This window comes from Patiria miniata, unplaced genomic scaffold (genome assembly GCF_015706575.1).
Source record: "Patiria miniata isolate m_02_andy unplaced genomic scaffold, ASM1570657v1 HiC_scaffold_18, whole genome shotgun sequence".
Taxonomy (NCBI): domain Eukaryota; kingdom Metazoa; phylum Echinodermata; class Asteroidea; order Valvatida; family Asterinidae; genus Patiria; species Patiria miniata.
Window position 1 is genome coordinate 14,738,295 of NW_024037056.1, and position 22,086 is coordinate 14,760,380.

Below are 22,086 nucleotides of genomic sequence, written 5' to 3' on the forward strand. Positions count from 1 at the left end.
GGGTTGGGGTTGGCTACATTTTCCCCCGCCCACCCTCGAAAAAATTATAAATTGAGAATATGTTAAAGGGAATATACATCATTTGCTTTTGCTGTAATTTTCAGAAATGGATGGAATTGGGGGTTGGAAATATATAGCAAATATAGTTACACTGACTTTTTCAGGTTTTGGGTTCGAAAATGCTATAAAAACCAAGAAAAACAATCATTTTCCTGTAGTCTGGTTCCCTGACTCCATTTAAGAAGAAACAGAGCAGTTTACATATATTGGGGAATTGTAAGGTCAGGCAACCAGTCTAGCTGGCTTGTACCCGTTCATAGGTGTGTAATCGATTGCAAACAAGTGCGATGGTCAACTGGGGCCAGTATTTGAAAAAAGCCAGTTTTTTTCCAACGCTGATCGGCCGATCAGCGTACAAAAATAGCACTTTACTTGAAAATGACAGTATACCAGGTGCCATGATTTTACAGGATGCTTTACACTGTCATTCACAAACAGTCCAGCAAGGTATTTCAAAATGATTTGGTAGTTTTATTTTTTGATGTTTGCAAATGTTGTATTTTCCCTTTAAGTACATGTACAGGGGGTACAAGAATTTCGGGAAATAATGTTTAAATTAAATCTTCAAAATGATAAATCTTTCCATATCCAACAAGTATATAAACAATCACGCCAACGAATTAACTATGGGAATTTTCGATAGGTGATCAGCCAACTCTACATGCATTCCTTGAACTATTCACGTTAAGAAACCTTTTTTTTCGATAAAAATGTCTCAGAGCTGTCAAAATGGCCCCTCCCTTGCCTGTGAGTCGATCTCGACCCTGAACACCTTCTCAACAGGAAACAGTAAAGAGGGTCGAAGTCACCACGAAGTAAAACTCAAGTCAGTGGACTTGAGTTCGGTCCACGCGCGCGTAATGGACCGATCCAGTAAGCTCCTCCCACTGCGCACGTGGGCAAATTAAAGGGAATATACAACATTTGCAAACATCGAAAAATAAAACTACCAAGTTTTTGCGAAATACCTTAATAGGATGTTGGTAAATGACAGTCTAAAGCATCCTGTAAAACTATGGCACCTGGTATACTGTCATTTTCAAGAAAAGTGGTATTTTTGTATCAATTTCCAACGCTGATCGGCCGATCAGCGTTGGAAACAACTGGCTTTTTTTTCAAATACTGGCCCCAATTGACCATTGCACTTGTTTGCAATCGATTACAAACCTATGAACGGGTACGAGCCAGCTAGACTGGTTCTCTGACCTTACAATTCCCCAATGTATGTAAACTGCTCTGTTTCTTCTTATATGGAGTCAGGGGACCAGACTACAGGAAAATGATCGTTTTTCTTGGTTTTTATAGCACTTTCGAACTCAAAACCTCCAAAAAGTCAGTGTAACTATAATGCTTTATATTTCCAACCCCCCAATTCCATCCATTTCTGAAAATTACAGCTAAAGCAAATGATGTATATTCCCTTTAACACGTGCTCCTCTCCAATGCCACCCTGCATTTCCCTGCCGCGCGCATCATTCGCGCGTGCACGCATGTCGGACTTTTGTGCACGCATGTCGGACATAAATCACGGCTGTGATTGGTCAGAATACCATGGGGCGGTGCTTACTGGATCGGTCCATTTATGCGAGGGTCACACCATTCCCGGGCTCACGAATTGCTTTTCGCGGCGATTCGGCTTAAAAATCGGAATGTACGAAAGCCCTGTACATCAAGTATATATTTTTCCAAAGTTCGTTTTAACGAGATATATTTTTTCCAAGTTCGTTTTTACGAGATATATTTTTTCCAAGTTCGTTTTTACGGGATTTTCTTGTGTGCAAAGTGTCACGTGCGCGTTAAATGGCGTTCATCAGACATGCGAGTTCTGGATCGATCCTAGGCCTAGCCCACGTGTACAGGCCCCTGAGGCACGTGGGAACGAAGCAAAGTTTCATTTGCTGTATATTCAGATATCCTGTGTCGCCCTGCTGTACTGACTGGACTATCTCGTAAAAACGAACTTGGAAAAAATATATTTCGTAAAAACGAACTTGGAAAAATCTACATGTGTTGTGTACAGTTGTATGGAAAGAAATGCACTACATCTACAGGTTACTACTCGGTAGTATTTGTAGCTTAAGTGAGGTCCGGGCTAAGCTAAGGCAGATCAAGCTAAATATCCACTGCCCAACTAAATCTTTCATTTTGAGATCTCATTTTATCAATGCTTGTCGGCCTATAACTGTTGGTACTGTATTTATTTCTCCATAGATCCTGAGCCTCCTAGCTTACAGAACTGTCCTGCAAATCTACAGTTCGACACGGACCTTGGTAATAATACTGCAACTGTCAACTGGACACTACCTACAATCACTGATAATGTTGACTACGGGACAAGCCTGTCAGCATCCCATCAGTCTCCAGCTGCATTTGGTGTGGGAGTGACGACAGTTAACATCCGTGGATTCGATGCAGCGGGCAACGAAGCTGCTACTGAATGTGAATTTAATGTTACTGTAACAGGTCAGTGCACTCATGACACTACTTATGATATGAAAGCCCATTAGTGCCATTTAAAGTTATATACATTATACTTTGAATGGCACTTATAGGCTTCCCTACAGCAGGAATGACTGTCGTACCCAGATGCCACTTGTTTTGTTGTGAATATTGTCTAACAAAATTGGAAACGTTTCTCAGTTCCAGATTCATGTCTTTTCAACATTTTTGCAATGACTGACCTCCATTGAGATGAAAAAGTGGTGTCAGACACAACATTCTTTGCAAATGAAAACAAGTGCATTGTTACTAGATCTGTGCTGCAATTGACAGTCACTTGTAAATTCAAAGGTTTTTACATTGATTGCTAGTTCATGTGTTGTCGCATACAACGACACTCACATGTACATGTTAAAAATCATGGTACGTCTTGGCTGAAGACGACTGATCAGTGGTGATGGTTGCATTAAGAGCACCCTTGTTCAGTTGTTTTTTTATTTCTCGCAGTAACGTCTTGGAGAATTTGCAGCAATGGGGCACAGCCATTTTATGAAACGCTGGCTTCCCATTCGATACTGGTGGTATGCGCACTCGTGCGGGGCATCACTGCATTGAACATGTACTAAGTGACGCTTGATCAACTGCATATGTTTGTGCACTCCCCATTTCGCAATCACTGATTGGTTCCTTAGGAATGCATACGGAGAAAAACAAGAAAATGTTAAACGGTTACATTTTTACGTATGTGATTTTATCGCAAGGTAAAATCTGGACTTTTCCTTTTCACGAGGCAAAGGTGAGTGAACTGGAAAAGTCCAGATTTTATCGAGCGATATTCCTCCCATTTCACAATTTAAAGCCACTCAATATTTGTTTTATATAACTGACACATGGATCCTTGTCATTTGATGCATTTGAACTTTTATTTCAACACAAAATTTGAGGAAAATGTATTTCCCTCTTCCAAACCACCTCTTCATGAAAATGTTTGAACAAAACGCTGTAACGCTGGCTCTTAAGAACAATACGCGCAACGCTGAATGCGCACACCAGCATGCATTTGCACACAAATACCGCGTCACTGAACAAGAATGATCCTAACTGTTGGATAGTATTTCCCATTCCCCATGGGCGAATGGGACTTTTTGAGACCCTGCGTGAATGGGAGTAGATAACGAATGTCATGTGATGTGAGTTCCACCAATCAAATGACAAGGATCTGTATGTCGGTTATATTACAGAATATGTTGCACTCGCTATGACAATATTGCATTTGTCTTCGACTCGTGCATTATTGTTGTAGCTCATGCAATATATTCTTATATATCCCCCAAAGCCATCCAGTATATAATTATCTATGACACCATTCTATTAATTCTGTCTTGCTCTTTCGTTCATGAATGGAGGGTGATTTTTGTTTGTTTGTGTGTGTGTGTAGATAATGAAGATCCAATTCTCATGTGTCCATCCGACCAAGTTGTGAATGCAACCAGAGCAGCTGAGTTGTTTCTGAATGTTTCTGCCTTTGATTTTGTCGACGGGAACATCACCCCTGTGTGCATAGATGTATTGACAGGCATGACAATTGCTATCCCGATCAGTCAAGAGTTTCCACCAGGTACAAATCCAGTAAATTGTACGGCCATTGATGCACAAGGCAACATGGATGAGTGCGCATTTAACGTGACGGTAATTGGTAAGTTGGAGGCCTACACACTTCTCTTTTATTCTTCTCACTTATTCACCAATGCCCCTCCCCTTCTGCCCGGATGTGAGTTGCGTGGGAGTACTTGTAGGTCTGTAGCAATAGCTGGTCTTGGTTTCTGGTCTTGGTCTCTGTCTCTCGTGGCCATGTATCTATTGTAATGTTTTAAGTCTAGAAATTCAAATTCAAAACCATCAGAACATTTTGTGTTGGGAGCAATTAAGCAACAGTTGAACTGCAAGCATGCGTTTTCATCCTTTTAGTCATGTGAAAGTGCGAACTGGCCTTAATAATTCAGTACACGTTACCGGTACTTTTTTATCCTGTTTAGTGATGTTATTTGAAAAGTCAGACTTCAATCTCAACCAAACTTGATGACTATAAGCTTTGGGTAGGAGGATTTAAGATGACTTGAGACATTTGAGGTCAAAGGTCCTCTAGGGGTCAAATGAGGTCATTGTTGATTGTAGGTAGGTACCCTGAAAAGTGTGTTTACTTACTGACTGTGTAAATACTGCTGGCATGCCAGGGGGATCGCGCAAGTTTCACTTGCAGTATTTTATGTAATATGCACAGGAAGTCCCCATGGTTCATCTCAGACATCCTGATAAATGTCTCACTCACAAACATCTTGAGTCTTGGTCTTTGTCTTGATTTCTGGCCTACGGGTCTCAGTTTCCTTTCCGGACTAAGGGCTCCCAGTCTCGGGCTTAGACCTCCAAGTTTCTTTCTCAGTTTTGTGCCAAGACGTGATCCTCTGGCTCTTGGTCTCAGTCTCAGATTGAAGTCACCTTATGACATTGTTCTTACCATGCATTGCACTCAAAAACATTCATTATTTGTACAATTTACTAGTCAGAGCATGTAACCTTTGAATTGCATGGAATAAAAAGGATTTATTTGCATTCATCAAGTCATAATGTATTCATTGTTTGTCACCATTTTTTTAACAGATGATGCACCCCCAAATATCACGTGTCAGGATGTAAGCGTTGATGCGATGCCTGGGATGAAAAATGCTACAGTGAATTATGTGATTACTGTGGAGGATGAAGACGATGTCACGGTGGTTTGTGACACTATGAATGGTACTGTTTTCGATTTCGGTGAAGCCATCGTCAGTTGCAATGCTACTGATGCAACAGGCAACACTGCAATGTGCAGCTTCACTGTGTCCGTTAATGGTATGTAACAGGTGCAATTGATTTAATTGTTTGGAACCAACAAAAAAACACTACAGCTATGCCTGTTCGATGCACAGGACCCAGGCTTTACCACATAAAAAATAAAATACAATGTCAAATGTTGGTATTAGAAGAAAATATCAAAAGTTTATAATTATACAAAAAAAAGAAAAATAATTCGGGCTTTTAAAGGCTACCAGCCAAAACTCCATATGATGTATATTGCTTGTGATTAGTATTTAGCTATTGTTTGCTTAGCATGAAAATCATGAAAATGGAGTTTTGGCTGGAAACCTGCTTTTATAAGCCAGAGTTTTTTTTGTGCTTAGCAAATTTGTGTGCTTAGCAGCGCCGTGAAATTGGGCCCCGGTGGCCAGGCATTTAGGTTGGTATATAAACACATCTCTTCTTGTTTTATCTTGGGATAGACGTTGAGCCCCCAGTGATTGCTAACTGCCCTATGAACATTATGGATGCAACGGCAGAGATGTATTACAATGTTTCCTGGGCTCCTCCAAACGCCACTGATAACTGCGATTCCCCTAGCGAGATCAACGTGACGTCGACTCATTACCCAGGAGATTCCTTCCTTGCAGGGAGTGATACAGAAGTGACGTATACGTTCACAGACACTTCCAACAATAGTGCTGTTTGTAACTTCACTGTATCTGTTACAGGTGAGTAGGTAGTAGCAGGGGGAATAGGGGGGGGTATATCGTCGGCCCACCCAAAATTCAAATAAAAGAGACAAAGAGAAAGAAATATTAAGGGAAAAGTAAAGAAAAGAAAAGAAAAGAAGGGACTCAATGTCAATATTATAATATATTCTGAACAGAATCAGGTAGGGACAGAAAACTGAATCCACATGTGGACCAGGGCAGGAATCGAACCCCGTGGAAGGCGAGGACAGTAACCACTGCCCCTACCTTATTCTCTCTGACCATGCAAACCTGAAACAAAAACTTAACTAGTAGATAAACAAGTCCGTCACACAGACTGTTTTGAATGATGGTCTTAAACACAGAGCTGTCATATGAATAAGCTTGTGTTTCTTTCACGTTTTGTGGCTCTTTCCATTTTTGCAGATGTTGGTATTCCTGAATTCATCACTTGTCCAGAAACCGTGGAGTTCGTACTTGATCCAGGACGTGACATGGCACTTGTGAATTATGCCACGCCAATCGTCCAGGATAATTCCTTAGAAATGATTGTACCACAGGCCAACCCTAATCTAATGCTTCCAGTTCTTCTACCGTATGGTCAAATGAGTGTCAAGTATACTGCCGTAGATGCAGCTGGTGGTAACGCTGATCCGTGTGTGATCCTAATCATCGTGAAGGGTAAGTTGGGTTGCTTTTTTTTTTTTTAGTGGATTTGATACATGGCTACGCTTCTACAGTCATTATGGTGGGATTCAGTGCAGTTTGGGGATTGCACCAAAGACTACTCCACTGAGCCACACCCCGTGGTGATTGTGACCAATCAGGGCTCTGATTTCAACCAACGTTGCAGTGGTCGGGGTCTAATGGATCGATCCATTGATTCAAATAGGGGTGATTATGACTCTTTTGCGTACAAATATTGGACTCACCCAGCCTGAAGTTTTGTGCTGGTTTTTTTTATGAATGATTGGCTCTCTGCACAAGTACCCCCTCAACGGTAAGACGGTGAGAGTTGGGGGAGACCACTGGGAGAGACATTTGAACGCATTGCTGACGACGCCTGACGCTCACGCGAAGACGCTATGGCTTTGTGCACATTCAAAATAAAATAAGTTGTGCGTACTTCAATTTGCGTTATATCGGCGTGAGCCTGTACGGTCACGCCGTGTTTCGCATCCACTGGGCTCTGGAGATTGGTAAAAAAAGCGCCGCTCTTGTTCACATACTACTATCAGATAACTTTGAATCAATATTTGGTTTGAAACATGCAACTGAATTGGGCTTTTTAGCTTTGTACCTGTGACGCCACATTATCAAGCCCTTCTTAAACATCAGACCCGCTTTAATACATGTTTTTGATTATATATTTCAGGTCAAATCAATTGGTTAACAGTTATATTCATTGTTCAGAATTTGAATAAAATCATGGACAGGGCTAGACAGCTCAGTTGGTAGAGCACCGAACAGTAACCTGGAGGTTGCAGGTTCATACTCCACTGCAGTCAATGCCTTTGTTCTATTAGAAAAAAATTATAAAATTGTTGATTGTAAAGATTGACACATCTCTGGTGAATTTTGTTGTTCTTACCAGACGAAGAGGATCCAGTGATTACCGACTGTCCAGAGTCCGTGTACAACCTGACCACCGAACCAGGTCTGAATACAGCAGCCTACAACTGGACCGAACCAATGGCAACGGATAATGTCGAGCTGGTCTCGTTTAATTCAACTCGCGAGAATAACGGTTCCCTGCCCATAGGAAACATCACCATCCGCTACACAGCGATAGATCCAGCAGGCAACATGGCCATTTGTGAATTTGAGCTGCGTGTCTTGGGTGAGCACACTCACAACATTGGAAATGTGACCTAAGATTATTGAACGATTTTGTTGTTTAAACAAAAACATAAGTCGTAAAAAGCAAATGCTCCACACCATTGCGGTGAAGTCAAAGTATCTATTGGTTAGACATGTGTGATACCCCCATGGTTTTACAGCTTCAGGTTTTGAATGTTTTGAATTTGTTTTATTTCAGACTTGGAGCCTCCTGAGGTATTGTCATGTCCAAATGACACAGCTGTATCAACTAATCCAGGCAGTAATATGTCCTATGTGAAGTTTGTGACGGCAATTGACTTTGACGACAACGACCGAATTGAGTCTGTGGTCATGTCGCACAGGTCAGGCTCACTTTTCATCGTGGGGAACACGACCGTGCTAAACACGGCCACAGACGCCTCCGGAAATGAGGCCGTTTGCACCTTTCTGGTTACAGTTACAGGTAAATCTGAGATGGTCCATGTTTCGTTTTTTCGTTCATTCATTCATTCATTCATTTCAGTTTTATTGTTAAAAAATGGTGAGCAAAGAAAAAGTCCAGAGACTAAATATATTTGCTTTACAGTGAAAGTTCATATTTACAATGATTACTAAGCAATATATGTGTAAACAGTAAAGCTTGAACAAAAAAACTATAACAGAGACTGTCATCACAGGTAAAAAAATATGTAATGAAAACCAAATGAAATAGGAGAAACAATTCGTAACAATCTGTAACAAATGAGCTCAAGTTGTCTACTGACACTCATTCAAATCGGCCGTGTTTTGTCGACCGTAAATTGAAAAATGGACTCTCCACGGCAAACTCTTGGTGGCGCACTGCTTTGTAAATCGCTCGAATTATATGAACACCTAAAAACCACAACTACTGAGAATTAATTGATCTAATCATAGAGGGGACAGGAGATTGTTTACATCTCTGAGTGCTGATAGGAGGCATGCTAAAGTGGTTGGAGTTTCTGAGATTCCATTTAGTGAGTTTGAGTTGGGAAGCATGTGACGATGTTTTCCAGAAGCTAGCAAGTTTTTGGCAAATAGATCGGCGAGATGAACGCGGTCGTTTAACAAAATTCATGTCTTGAACTTTAATTGTACATCAGTCTGTTTAACAACATTTTTGGTTGCAAGTGCCAGAGATTTCCCTGATTGATCTTGTTTCTCCCCCCCCCCCCCCCAGATGAAGAGTCGCCCGTCTTTTCAGGCTGTGAGAATATCACGATTGCCACAAATCCTGGTATGCCAGGCGATAACTATACCACTGTCAATTGGCCAGGGATTAACGTCACTGATAATGTTGGTGTCGTTAACATGACCAGCAGCCACATGGAAGGCAGTGTTTTCCCTGTGGGCGAGACCGGCGTTGACCTTACTGCAGAGGATGCGGCAGGCAATGTTGGCCGATGCTCGTTTCTCGTCACGGTCGTTGGTGAGTGATAGGACATATTTATAAACACTGTATACTCATTGTTGTCCAAAAGGTAGCAGGAAAAAATCCACAAGCGTACTCAGGTGGTATAGAAACCAATGAGGGTTCGAAACTTGTCCGTAGGATTCTACATTTGCTGTGAATATTGACTTACCAACAGGAAGGATAATTTGGGGAAAATATTGGAGCAAATTGTACGAATCCTAACGTACCTGAATCCATCAAAATCCACACCCCTGTTTTGGAGGATTTCGTCAGAATCAGGATACCTCCATATTGAAAAAGTTTGGTGATTTTGATGGATTCAGGACATGAAGCCTAGCGGTACTGCAGGATTTTGATGGATTCAGGATACCTGCATATTGAGCAGTTGGGGACTTTGATGGATTCAGGATCTCAACAGATTTACTCCCGGCTATTGTGGATTCTGATGGACTCACTGTCCACCAACATTTAAAATTGATGGATTTTGGCGGATTTTGGATACTTTTAAGTAAAAATACCCAAGGGGTTAGGGTTTATAAGTTGAAGTAATTTTCTTTGTAATTAATTTGTTTGGTTAGATCTTGAAGCTCCGACTGTGATGGGTTGTCCGATGGAGGTTGTCAACACGACGGATTTCAGGGTGAGCTCTTCCGTCGTTTACTGGCAGGAACCAGTCATCACCGATAACGTTGGCGTTACCAACAGCAGCAGCTCTCATGTGCCGGGCGATGTGTTTCCAGTAGGCAACACGACCGTTACTTACACGGCCATAGACGACGCTGGAAATGTTAACATGAACTGCTCCTTTGTTGTTACGGTTGAAGGTAAGGTACAGATAAAGATTGATAACGATACAAAAAGAAGATTTTTTGTTTCTTCAATTCTTTTTTTTTTAAATTGCTCTCGGGTTGAAACTCCGCAAGGTTGGCTGATTTGATTCCTGCATATAGTCGCCTGATGTTTTCTGACAAAAGTGCAACGATTTGATCTTGCCCTTTTTCATTCTTTGTTTCCAGATGATGAGCCTCCACAGTTGATGTGTCTTAGTCTCATTGTCGCTAACACTACCGACAACCAAAATTCTTCCCTTGTCTTCTGGCCGGAGCCTATGGTTTCTGACAACGTCGGAGTCATTGGCAATGAAAGCTCACATAGTTCTGGTGATGTGTTTCCGTTGGGAAATACTTCCGTAACTTACAACTTCACAGACGAGGCAGGGAATGAAGCCAGTTGTACCTTTGTTGTTCAAGTTGTGGGTAAGCTATTAAATGCTAGTTGTGTATTTCAATCTGTTGGTCAAATTTATTTAATCTGAAAGTGAATATACATGAATTTGAAATAAAAATGTCAAAATGTGGGTTAGATGCTGTTTTTTTTGTAGTATATTATATTTATAGAATATAAACAATAATAGAATTTGTTTGATCAGCGCGATATGTAGCATGCAGTATTGGTATAATACCACAATGTGGTTGCCATGGATCAACCAATCGGGATCAAGCATTCAAGCTAGCTTGCAGATATAGTATACCTAATTTCAATGAGTGTCTTGACTGAGTTTGTAAAGACCTACGACTGAGTCAGTGAACCGGAAATGAAAGATCTTGTGTGTAGCTGGACTTACATATCAACCCAAATTGAAAGCTGGTACAAGAACTTGTATTTGTTTTTTATCCTGTTACCTAGACAACGAGGCGCCGGTCATCATGAATTGCCCAGCCGATGCAGTCAACACCACCGCACCAGGTCAGAACTCCAGCGCCGTCCACTGGTCTGAACCATTGTTGGATGACAACGTTGGAATTGTGGTCAGCAATCAGAGCCACAGTCCAGGCGATGTGTTTCTGTTTGGCAACACCACCGTAACTTACACCGTCGCAGATGAGGCAGGAAACACGAATGAATGCGTATTTATCGTCGAAGTTATAGGTAACTGGACCATTTAGTTTGATCTTTAACCCTAACCACCACAACTCCATCAAAATCCATCCCCTATTTTGGTCCAGAAGGCCTGGCATATGACCAACTATTGATGAAGTATGATGGACTTGGGCCTAATGGCCTGAAGCAGTGCTAGGCGTATCCGATTGGTTTTGCCTAGCTTCCTGTACTGCTATTGTGATAAAAGCCATGTGTAGCAAGTCCATGAATGTCAACCAGTGAGTCAGTGGTGGATTCCATTATGTCATGTACGTGCAATGATGGGAGCGATTTGAAGCCTCGTTGCCTTAAGACAATTTGTGACTTGTTTTGGAGGGTGTTGTATAGCATGGTTCAAAAATCGGAACTGTGTGCGGGGATTTGTTTTCAACCTTCAATATATGATTGAGAAACGTAAAGCCAGGGTGTCTAAATACATTGGTGAGATGCTGACAAATGTTCACATTTTATTTGTTGCCCATTATTTTAAGATCTGTTTGCTTAAGATTCCTCTCACTTTGACCTGTTTGACATTCTTTTTCTTATAGATGACGAAGATCCGACGGTTACTACTTGTCCAGGTCATGTGGTCAACGGCACAGATCCTGCGATATCCACGTCCGTTGTCTACTGGCAAGAACCTACCTTTGCGGACAATGTCGGAATCGATGATGTCATCAGCACGCACAATCCAGGCGATGTGTTTGATTTGGGAAATAGCACGGTGACCTACACAGCTACTGACACATCTGGAAATACGGCCATCTGCTCATTTGTTGTCACTGTAGAAGGTAAAAAGAATTCAGAGTAAAATTGAAGGAATATGCATTATTTCTCGACATCTGGGAGGCGACAAGATCTTTGAAATTTGTATTTTGAATTTTGTTGATTTAAATTATTTGACGTACATGTTTTCAGCATTGGATTATAGAATTTAAGAATTTCACAACTTACAATTATGACTTATGACGCATGGATACCTTTTCCCTTGTTCATTGTTAGCCGTATTTTCAGAATTGTTTTTTTTTCCTTCATTTTTTGACAAATTTGACATTTTTGACATTTTGGGGCAGATGTTGAAGCTCCAGTGATCGCCAGCTGTATGGATGTTACCATAGAAACAGACACTGGGCTAGCCACATCCACTCAGTCATGGATGTTCCCTGAAGCTACGGATAATGTTAACGTGACGATGAACAGCTCCTCCCATCAACCGGGAGATACTTTGCCCCTAGGTCCAACGGGTGTGACGTACATCGTGTACGACGCAGCTGGATTGAACGCAACCTGCGACTTTGACGTAATCGTGGAAGGTAATTCTTAGACCGACTTGAATCAGTCTGAATATTGAAAGGATTGGAATGCCGTTGTGTGGTATGCCATATTGGTAAAACTGCAGATAGGGAGTTCAAATCCAGCCTGTAGTTCCCCTTTTTATTATAATGATGGCGTGTTTGTAAAAGTACGAAATGCTGGCATTAATCTCCGGTTTCCTTGGCTTGAAACGACTGAACACATCCAAAACTGTCACAAGTTTCACGTTTGGCCAGCGGCAGGATTCAAACCCCTGACCCTCTGATCACGAGTCATGAACCAGAACCACAAAGCAACGGTATAAATTCTTGAATCAGTCAAACACCAGTTAATATCGAGATGCAAGATAAATTACGTAACAAAACTTGATCAAAGTGAGTAGACATCATTAATTTTAACGACAATTTGAATGAGCTCCATCTTAGATTTTGATAGAACTTCAAAGAAGCGCTGTGGGCCAATGGTGACGATTTTCGACTTGCATGCCGTGTGCGTGGCACGGGGGTCGAACCCTGGCAGGGAACAAGATGCTTGTGTTCTTGGGGAAGATACTTTACTACAATTGCCTCTCTCCAACCAGGAGTATAAATGGGTAGCTGTGAATTTGGAGACCAGATTGTGCTGATCTCAAGCTGCTGCAAATTCTTTTTTATCTTTGTACAGACAATGAAATGCCCAACATCACAAACTGCCCTGTAGATGTCACCATTAACGCCACTGACTCGGCAGCCTTGGCCGTCTACATGTTCTCTACGCCTACCTGCACTGACAACACTGGGGCTGTCACTGTGACAAACTCTAAGTTTAACAACGACATGTATCCCATTGGTGATACGTCGGTCACTATTGCGTGTTTCGACGAAGCAGGAAACAACGACCGTTGCTTATTCACGATCACCGTTCAAGGTAAGGCATTTCAGGATCAAAATTAAGAGAGAATGAAAAAAACTCTGTTTTTAGAAAGCAAGTTCTTCTGCTGAACTGTGGTTTTATTGAGTTGTGTTGATGAACACATTTTCTGCTCTCGCAGATGTGACGCCACCGCAACTAGGCCGTTGTCCTGACAACCAGGAAGCCTTCGCTGATCCTGGCATGAATGTCACCGTCAACTGGACACATCCCTTGGCTATGGACAACAGTGGATCTGTCAATTTGACCTCGGATTACAGCCCTGGAGATGCTTTCATGAACGGTACCTACGTCGTCACGTACACGGCAGAGGATGCTGATGGCAATTCAGTCAGCTGTAACTTCACCGTTACTGTGTACTGTAAGTTGAAACTTGTACAGAGGTACAGCCCATTGTCAACATGAAACGGTTTAGGATATTATTATACACTGTGACTCACTCACTCACTCAGTCAGTGGGCTACACCTTCACGCCCAGCAAGCATATGTTACTAGAAAACAAGTTTGTTTATTGCTCAAAATGTACATCATTTAAATTTAGAACGATCTGAAGTTTTGGCTGTTGCTCTGCTCAAACATTTCTTGTCTCGCTACCTAGACATTTTTTTACCAGGCATCGAGACAAAGTTTTTCATGAATATGAAATTTTGTTAACTGAAAATGGTAGTGGTGTGGAAAATGAAGGTTATCAACAATTTTTGGGCTGGTTCTGTCCACTGAAGCCCGTTGCGCACCTTTCTGAAGTTAATGCCTCTCCAGATCCTTGGGCCATCGTACAGAGGTGTATGCTGAAAAGGGCAACAGGATGAAATCAAACAGGTTTGAATTTTTTTGGCATCCGGTTTCACTGCATCCGATGTCACTGGAAAGCGAGGCAGCGCTCTGATTTCACCATCGTGATATTTCTGTTAACCAATCAGATTCACGAATGAAATCACATGATTCAAAATGTATAACAGCTTTCATTTTGTATTTGTGACTAGTCATGATGTGACTGATCATGATGTGACTGATCATGATGTGACTGATCATGATGTGACTGATCATCATGTGACTGATCATCATGTGACTGATCATCATGTGACTGATCATCATGTGACTGATCATCATGTGACTGATCATCATGTGACTGATCATCATGTGACAGATAAAAAAACAGAATTGGGCGTGTATATGGGTAACATTGGGTTCTAACCGCACTGGTGATGGGACTCTCCGTTGAATCGGAAAGGTTTGCACCAGGCTTCAATCCTTTTACTCAAGTCCGCTTCACAAGGTGTCAAAATGCCACTTTTTGTTTATTTTACAGCCAGCGATTATGAGTCTCCAATGGTAGTTACCTGTCCTAACGACACGGTCCTGCCAGCGGAGGTTGATTCCAATTCCACCGTCGTCACCTGGCCGGCACCTGTCATCACCGACAATGTGGGTGTGACAAGGTTGGACTTATCACACCCTAATGGTTCGCTGTTCTACATCGGACCCATGAAGGTTCGCTACACGGCATATGATCTAGCTGGTAACAGAGCTAGCTGCAATTTCACTGTGACTGTTGAAGGTCAGTCAACAATTTCACATTTTTGTCATTTTCAGTTGGAGCAGGGAGCTGCCTTTGTCTTTATTTAAGCAGGAGTTGTTGTCGAGTACTTCCTGAGTACTAGCTTAACTACCAGATATTAGGACATTTTGGTATGGAAAAACCGCATAATGTAGACATTGGACCTTACTTACTTACCAAAATGAATTAAAGGCCTTGGACAATCAGAATCTTGTACGAAGTAAGCTTTTAAGACGAAAAGCATTTGGAAAGTACTCGCCAAGTACTTTTCGAGTACCTTTAGGGTACTTCTGACCCAAACGTTTAATTACCAAGTATTTTTATGTATCCAAAGTCCCAAGTTTATATTTTCCCCCAGCACTGACTTGATTTACGCTAGGCGCACTCGCACTGTTCATAACAAAGGGCTCAATACTTGGTAATAAACAAAGTACCTGGAAAAGTACTCGACTAGAACTCAAGGTCTCTCAGACAAATACTTGTTGAATATCACTGGAAGAAATTAAGAATACCCAAATTTGGTTCAGAATATTCAAGTGGTGGTGTTTGTTTTTCTATTGCCATGATAATAAAAAAAGAAATACCAATAACGAATATTTGAACCTTTCATGTTGCTTGCAGATACCCAAGCCCCAGTTCTTGTCAATTGTTCGGAGGACATCACAGCATTTACTGGTGCCATGTCTACCCAAAATGGCATTAATCTGACCTTGGACACACCGGTGGTCATTGAGAATGACATGTATACGCTGGACCAGCAGCCTAATCCGGGACATCTGTACACAGTTGGAAACACCACAGTGCGATTCACTGTCCGTGATCCAAGCCGTTTAAACGACAGCTGCGAGTTTGTCGTCACTGTTGTAGGTATGTATGGAAACATCTGGGCTATTCCACGCAAACTGGACAGGGCAGAAAAGCTGAATTTTTTTTTTTAAATCTTCAGAACCACAAGCATTATAACCTCAAATTTGGTATTTAATGAAAGGGGACATCAAGACCTTATATTTGAGAGGTGTGTCAGTGAGATAGAATGTGGTTAAATGTTTTTTTTTTGTAAAGCAACAACTGGTTTGGGGCTAAAATGAAAGGTTTTAGGTAGTCATTCTGGCATCTTGTTTTCACATGCAAAATGCAAGTGTTATCGTGAGTTTTTGTTTTTAAGGCAGAGAGAAAGGTTCATATTTTATGAAAATATCACCCAGAACTTGGAATACCATGATTCAGTATGTTTTTTTTTTATCCCGTGTTTGAAGTTAACAGTAATTGTTAGAGGATTGAGGCAATGGTTTCCCCTCTACTGTAAACAAGTTCAAGAAATAACGGATGAGTTTGGAGGATTGAAGCTGAATCTAATTCTTTACATGGTGGCTTTTGGAGGATTTTGGAGGATTGAGGATGGCTCCTAGCCAACAGGGCATAGGGGGTAGGGTTAAGGCTACAGGCTACAGGCGAAACACCTTGAAGAAGAAACGCATTTGTTGTGATTAACTTGATACTAAATTCCATAATCTCACTTTGTATCCTTTCTCATGTTTACCCTAGACAACACCCCTCCAAATTTCCCATCCTGCCCGAGTAGTGCCGATGTCCCAACAGACCCCGGTGTTGCATTCGCTAACGTCACCTGGATGGAACCAGTTGCTATGGACAACGTTGGCGTTGTCTACTACACCAACACGTCATTGCCAGGGACCATCGTTAACTTGGGGGAGATGCTGGAGGTTGTGTATGTGGCACATGATGCGGCAGGATTGAATGCTACCTGTCGGTTCAACTTCACGGTTATTGGTGGGTGCAAACAAAATCATTTTGGACAATAGGCTTTACTCTAATTGAGCGAATTACCATGCTGTAATGATGCCACATGGGGTTTAGGGGCACATCTCAATTTCCGGGACGAGCTCCGGACAAGTTACGGGTAGAATCTATTCACTTCGTCTTGAGGAAGTTCTGCATTTGTCCTGGACATGCGTCATGGAGCAACTGCTTGACTTGCCAATCCGGAAAATTGCTGGGAGTTGTTCAGAATCCTGCAGCTTACACCCGATACAATGTCTGCAACTTGTCAGGAACTCGTCCCAGATATGACTAGAGACGGGCTCTAAGCAGTCGTGAAGCCATCGTTACTAACGTAGATTTTCAAATTGCTACAGCTCAAAAGTGATGTTATTACAATCTTGAATTTTTAAATGAAATAAACTTTCTTAACTGCTTATGATAAACAAGATATTCTAGTGTTTGATCCTGAAAAAGTGTTGGTATAGCGCCATCACTTGCTCATAACCTTTTTAGTTGGTCACTAAAATACCATTCACAAGTAATCGCATCTTGTCTGAAATTATTTTTGATTTCAAAAATCTGGTTCATTGACTTAAATTTAAAATAAAACATGCATAGTTTTCTCAGTCAGTTGATTAATGAATCATTTCTTTTCATTTACTGAATAGATGAGGAGGATCCCGTTATCATGAATTGTTCTGGAGTTGTCGTAGCTAACGCGACAGTCAATGAATCCGACGCTCAAGTTTTCTGGACCCCGCCGACCGCTGTGGACAATTCTGGTGTGGTGACGCTTACTGTGACCAAGAGCCCAGGCACGATGTTTGATATTGGAACCACTGGAGTTACCTACGTCGCGATTGATGATGCCGGCTTAACCGACGTTTGCATGTTTGACGTCATTGTTCAAGGTATGGAATCATTGAAGTGCATCGACAGGAATCCTGTTTTGGGGTTTTTTTTAGGATGGACTCGTATATTGGGTCTCTCGTGACCCAGCTTACATCCGAGTGATGGGAAATAATCGTTGACTTTGTAGTAGACAAAGGTGACATAGCGCGATGGGCAGTAGGTAGCAGGCTAGCCTTCATTGCTGTGATGGATGACAAACAGACAAGAGAAATATTCGGAGCCAACACCCAGTACCAACAAAAATTATACAACCTACAGAATCAAAGAAAATCTACGTGAGTTCCACAGTCGGTCAATCAGTGATCACTATAATCAGCCAGCAGCGGCAGATCTAGGGGACGGGGAGTGATTTAAGGGGTCTCAACCCATCCACGTTGACTGCAAAGAAAATGAACCCTTCCCCCTACGAAGCTGAACACCCCTCTAGAAGATAGTCCCTCCTGCAGTCATTCAAATGAATCCACCTGCTTGTTGTGCTATGAATTCACTCCACACTTCAAACATCTAACCACAAATCTGACAGATTTTGTTTGAATATTTTGGGTTTTTTTCTGACAGATGTGCAAGATCCAGTAATAACCATGTGCCCCAGTGACATCTATAGGTTCACCTATCCCGGCACCAACATATCAGTCGTCTGGGCTCCCCCTATGGCACAGGATAATTCAGGAAGTGTGACTTTAACTTCTAATTACAATTCTGGAGATGAGTTTTACAACGGCACATACACTGTGATTTACACAGCGATGGACGAGTCTGGCAACATGGCAGAGTGTACCTTCGTTGTCCAAATCAATTGTAAGTAGAAATGGGTTCAACTGCTTAACCTGTTAGAACTGTATTGCATTGCATTTATTCCCTGAAAATAAGATTTGGCGTTGTGCCAAGGGACAGCAGAATAATTTAGTTTAAAATCTGCTCAGACATCTTTTCTGTCACCACAACTTTCTTACTTATGCCGTCTTAAACCGTCCAAAATTGAATTTCAATATAAAGGTAGTTATTTTGAATTAAAACACAATGTGGAAAAGCCATTTGTTCTGTTTTGGATAGACATACACTTGTAGTTTTCTTTGTTGATCTTATAGCCACGGATACCCAGCCGCCAATGATCTACTGTCCAGCCGACATCAGCCTTCCTGCTGACAACGGGAGTGATTCCACCGCAGTAACGTGGCTGCCACCACCATACATGGACAATAACAGAGTGGTATCCGTCAATGTCACTCGGCAAAACGGCAGCTTGTTCTACATCGGATCTGAAATCGTGGTGTATACGGCTTATGATGTTCTCTCCAATAGTGATTCCTGCAACTTCACTGTGACCGTTCTAGGTAAGGGCTATTAGTTTTCGATCTTAAAAAAGTGAAAACGGAAATAAACAAAGTTATATTAATAAGGTTATTCACTTTACATAATTACGAGGTTCGACTCGGGTGCCGTGGTTCGTGGGTTTGAACCCGGACAGGGAACTTGGTGCTTGTGTTTTTGGGCAAAACACTTTACTACAATCATCTCTGTCCACCCTAGAGTATAAATGGGTACCTGTGAAGGTAGAGACCAAATTGCGCTGATTTTGAGCTGCTGCAGAAAATGTCTTTGTAATTGTAATTGTAAAGCGCTTTGAAATCTTAAAGGGAAATTACAACATTTGCAAACACCGAAAAATAAAACTACCAAGTTGTTACGAAATAACTTACTAGGATGTTGGTAAATGACAGTCTAAAGCATCCTGTAAAATTAGGGCACCTGGTGTGAGGTCATTTTCAAGAAAAATGGTACTTTTGTATACATTTCCAACGGTGGTCGGCCGACCACCGTTGGAAAAACCTAACTATTTTTCAACTACTGCTCCAAATTTACCATTTTTTTCAGTCCAAATTTTGTTTACTATTGGTTCCATGTTCATGAACTGGTGCAGGCCAGCTAGACTGGTTCCCTAACCTTACAATGTTCCAACATTTTTTTTATCCATTTCATCTTTAGTGGAGTCAGGGAACCAGACAACTTGAACATTTTTGTTTTTCATGGTTTTTCCCAGCATTTTCGAACACAAAACTTCAAACATGTCAGTGTAACAATATTTGATCTATTAAACTAACCCCACAAATAGTTCATTTCTGAAAATTACAGCAAAAGCCAATGATGTACATTCCCTTTAAGGTATAGAGCGCTATATAAGTATCACATTATTGTAGAAGGTTACAGGTTCAAATCCCACACTAGTCCATTTCTTGATGTGGTTCCCCTCTTGTGGTTGATGTGATGGTTTTATTTTCGGATTGACTGCCACAGACGATCAAGATCCAGTGATTGCCAACTGTCCCAGTGATGTCAGCAGCATGACTGATCCAGGTCAGCCAGACGCAACCATCTCATGGATTGCACCGATGATCTCAGATAACTCCAGGTCCTTCAATGTTGACCTGTCTCATCCCAACGGATCAGCGTTTCCTGTCGCAGTCACAGAAGTGACTTACCGCGTCACTGATAATTCCTCCAATTCGGCCATGTGCTCATTCAACGTCACAATCACAGGTAATTCCCCTCTTCTTTATTTTCAAAAACAAGACGTTACAAAACTCATGCATGCTAATACCAATTATTTCTACTTGAAACAAACTTTGGTTTATAAATCCTATTTGATTGAGGAGATGCCTTGTCGGTCTAGGGTGAGTGTGAGCCAGTTGTTAGGGTTTGTGACTCATAATCAGAGGGTCAGGGGTTTGAATCCAGCTGCTGGCCACGTTTTGTGTTCTTAGGCAAGCCACTTTACCCCCGTTTACCTGTCTCCACCCAGGAGTATAAATGGTTACCGGCATTAGCTGGGGAGTAACCTGCAATGGACTAGCATTCCATCCAGGGGGAGTAGAAATATCTCAGTCATTTCATGTTTATGAAACCGGAGATAAGGGCCTGATGGGCCACATTAATTGGCTTGTGATAGACTTTACATACTTTTTACTTGTCAGTCTAGAATGCGGCTTTTGATTTGCATCTGTCATTTTACCAAGAACTTAAACAATCATTGTACACTGGAAGTTTTGTACCTCGACAGCGATGCTTCAATTTCATTGATGGGACTTACATGAATATACCTTTCCCGTCTGTCAGTCAAATAGTGCACCTTGACAAATCAGAATACACCTTTTGGTCAGGTGATCACGGTATCTTGGTCAAACGAGGCCACTAGTATTGCGAGATATAAGCAAAGCAAAGGGGCGGGGCTTATCATAAATCGGGGAGGATCCATATGCCATCAACTGACTGTTCTTGCCATTATTTGTTATATTTATCAAGATGATGAGGATCCAATGTTCGATTGTCCTTCGGACTTCACTAACGAAACTCTACCTGGACAAAGCACTGGCACATTCTCCGTGCCATTCGTGGTCATGGATAACGTCAATGTGACATTCCAGAACTTCACACACCAACCTGGTGACGCGCTTGGTTTGGGAATGACGAATGTTGTGTATTACGCTCGGGATGCTGCTGGTAACGAGGCTTTCTGTCGATTCACCGTTACAATCGAAGGTAAGATTAGTTTTCCATCGTTTGTACTTTGCTTGGATAAATACTCATAAAGTAAGTAGTCTTTGTTGCCTGCCTTAGGACGTAAATGCCATAGAGTTTATCAAGTGTAAAAGCAAGGACTTGACTTGACTTCATTGATGCAGATGGAATCGCCCTAGTTTAGGTCCTAAGTATGTATGTTTTTAGCCGTTTATAAATCGTGGTACAGTGTTCAGTGTCGCTCAATAAAATGTTATTGTTCTATGCTAGATGTTTATTTAATTTTTTTTTTTGCAGATAATGAGAAACCCCAGATCCTAAACTGTACATCAGATGTGTATGCCAATGCCAGCCGAGGATCCAATATGGCGTCTGTCATGTGGCCCCAACCCACGGCAACCGACAATTCTGGCTTCGTCACGCTGACTGACGACATTCCTCGGAATAATATGTTTCCAATCGCTGATGTCGTCGTGACCTATGGTGCGATAGACAGCGCAGGAAATGTGGAAACCTGTAAGACCACTGTGCACGTCTCTGGTAAGTCAACTTCAAGTTTGGATCTTCCAAAATAGCAGTATCATTTATATCATTTCAGTCATAGACTAATATTTTTGTGCTTGAAATCTGCCAATAACCAATTTGCTCATGGCAAATTACTTACACTTGGTGAGAAACAACCTTGAAATACCTTGTAAGCAGTCCTGCATCTTTTGAGTTGGGGTGTGTCTGTGCCAATTGTTGCTGCGAAAACTCACAGCACGTTTACAGGGCGCCAGTCAGCGGTATATGTCACATGGTGTTTTAGCTGGTGACCGTTTTTGCTTGGCAGGCATATTTATTTGGACTTGGAAAGTTTTTACCCTTGGTAATTA

General features: G+C 41.7%; 1 protein-coding gene across 3 annotated transcripts in view; it reads left to right on the forward strand.

Moving 5' to 3' along the window:
* Positions 1 to 22,086, forward strand: part of LOC119724809 — a 69,696-nt gene that overhangs the window by 14,360 nt on the left and 33,250 nt on the right. For all 3 annotated transcript variants that reach the window (XM_038196031.1, XM_038196032.1, XM_038196033.1), the window contains 24 exons: positions 2,272 to 2,523; positions 3,938 to 4,195; positions 5,158 to 5,388; positions 5,817 to 6,065; positions 6,474 to 6,728; positions 7,642 to 7,887; positions 8,086 to 8,331; positions 9,067 to 9,315; positions 9,879 to 10,124; positions 10,317 to 10,556; positions 10,987 to 11,229; positions 11,769 to 12,011; positions 12,294 to 12,533; positions 13,198 to 13,440; positions 13,565 to 13,804; positions 14,753 to 15,001; positions 15,623 to 15,868; positions 16,547 to 16,792; positions 17,452 to 17,694; positions 18,254 to 18,493; positions 18,784 to 19,029; positions 19,991 to 20,233; positions 20,996 to 21,232; positions 21,509 to 21,751. In XM_038196031.1, coding sequence (XP_038051959.1) covers positions 2,272 to 2,523; positions 3,938 to 4,195; positions 5,158 to 5,388; positions 5,817 to 6,065; positions 6,474 to 6,728; positions 7,642 to 7,887; positions 8,086 to 8,331; positions 9,067 to 9,315; positions 9,879 to 10,124; positions 10,317 to 10,556; positions 10,987 to 11,229; positions 11,769 to 12,011; positions 12,294 to 12,533; positions 13,198 to 13,440; positions 13,565 to 13,804; positions 14,753 to 15,001; positions 15,623 to 15,868; positions 16,547 to 16,792; positions 17,452 to 17,694; positions 18,254 to 18,493; positions 18,784 to 19,029; positions 19,991 to 20,233; positions 20,996 to 21,232; positions 21,509 to 21,751 — 5,874 coding nt within the window. The remainder of the gene's footprint in view (positions 1 to 2,271; positions 2,524 to 3,937; positions 4,196 to 5,157; positions 5,389 to 5,816; positions 6,066 to 6,473; positions 6,729 to 7,641; positions 7,888 to 8,085; positions 8,332 to 9,066; positions 9,316 to 9,878; positions 10,125 to 10,316; positions 10,557 to 10,986; positions 11,230 to 11,768; positions 12,012 to 12,293; positions 12,534 to 13,197; positions 13,441 to 13,564; positions 13,805 to 14,752; positions 15,002 to 15,622; positions 15,869 to 16,546; positions 16,793 to 17,451; positions 17,695 to 18,253; positions 18,494 to 18,783; positions 19,030 to 19,990; positions 20,234 to 20,995; positions 21,233 to 21,508; positions 21,752 to 22,086) is intronic.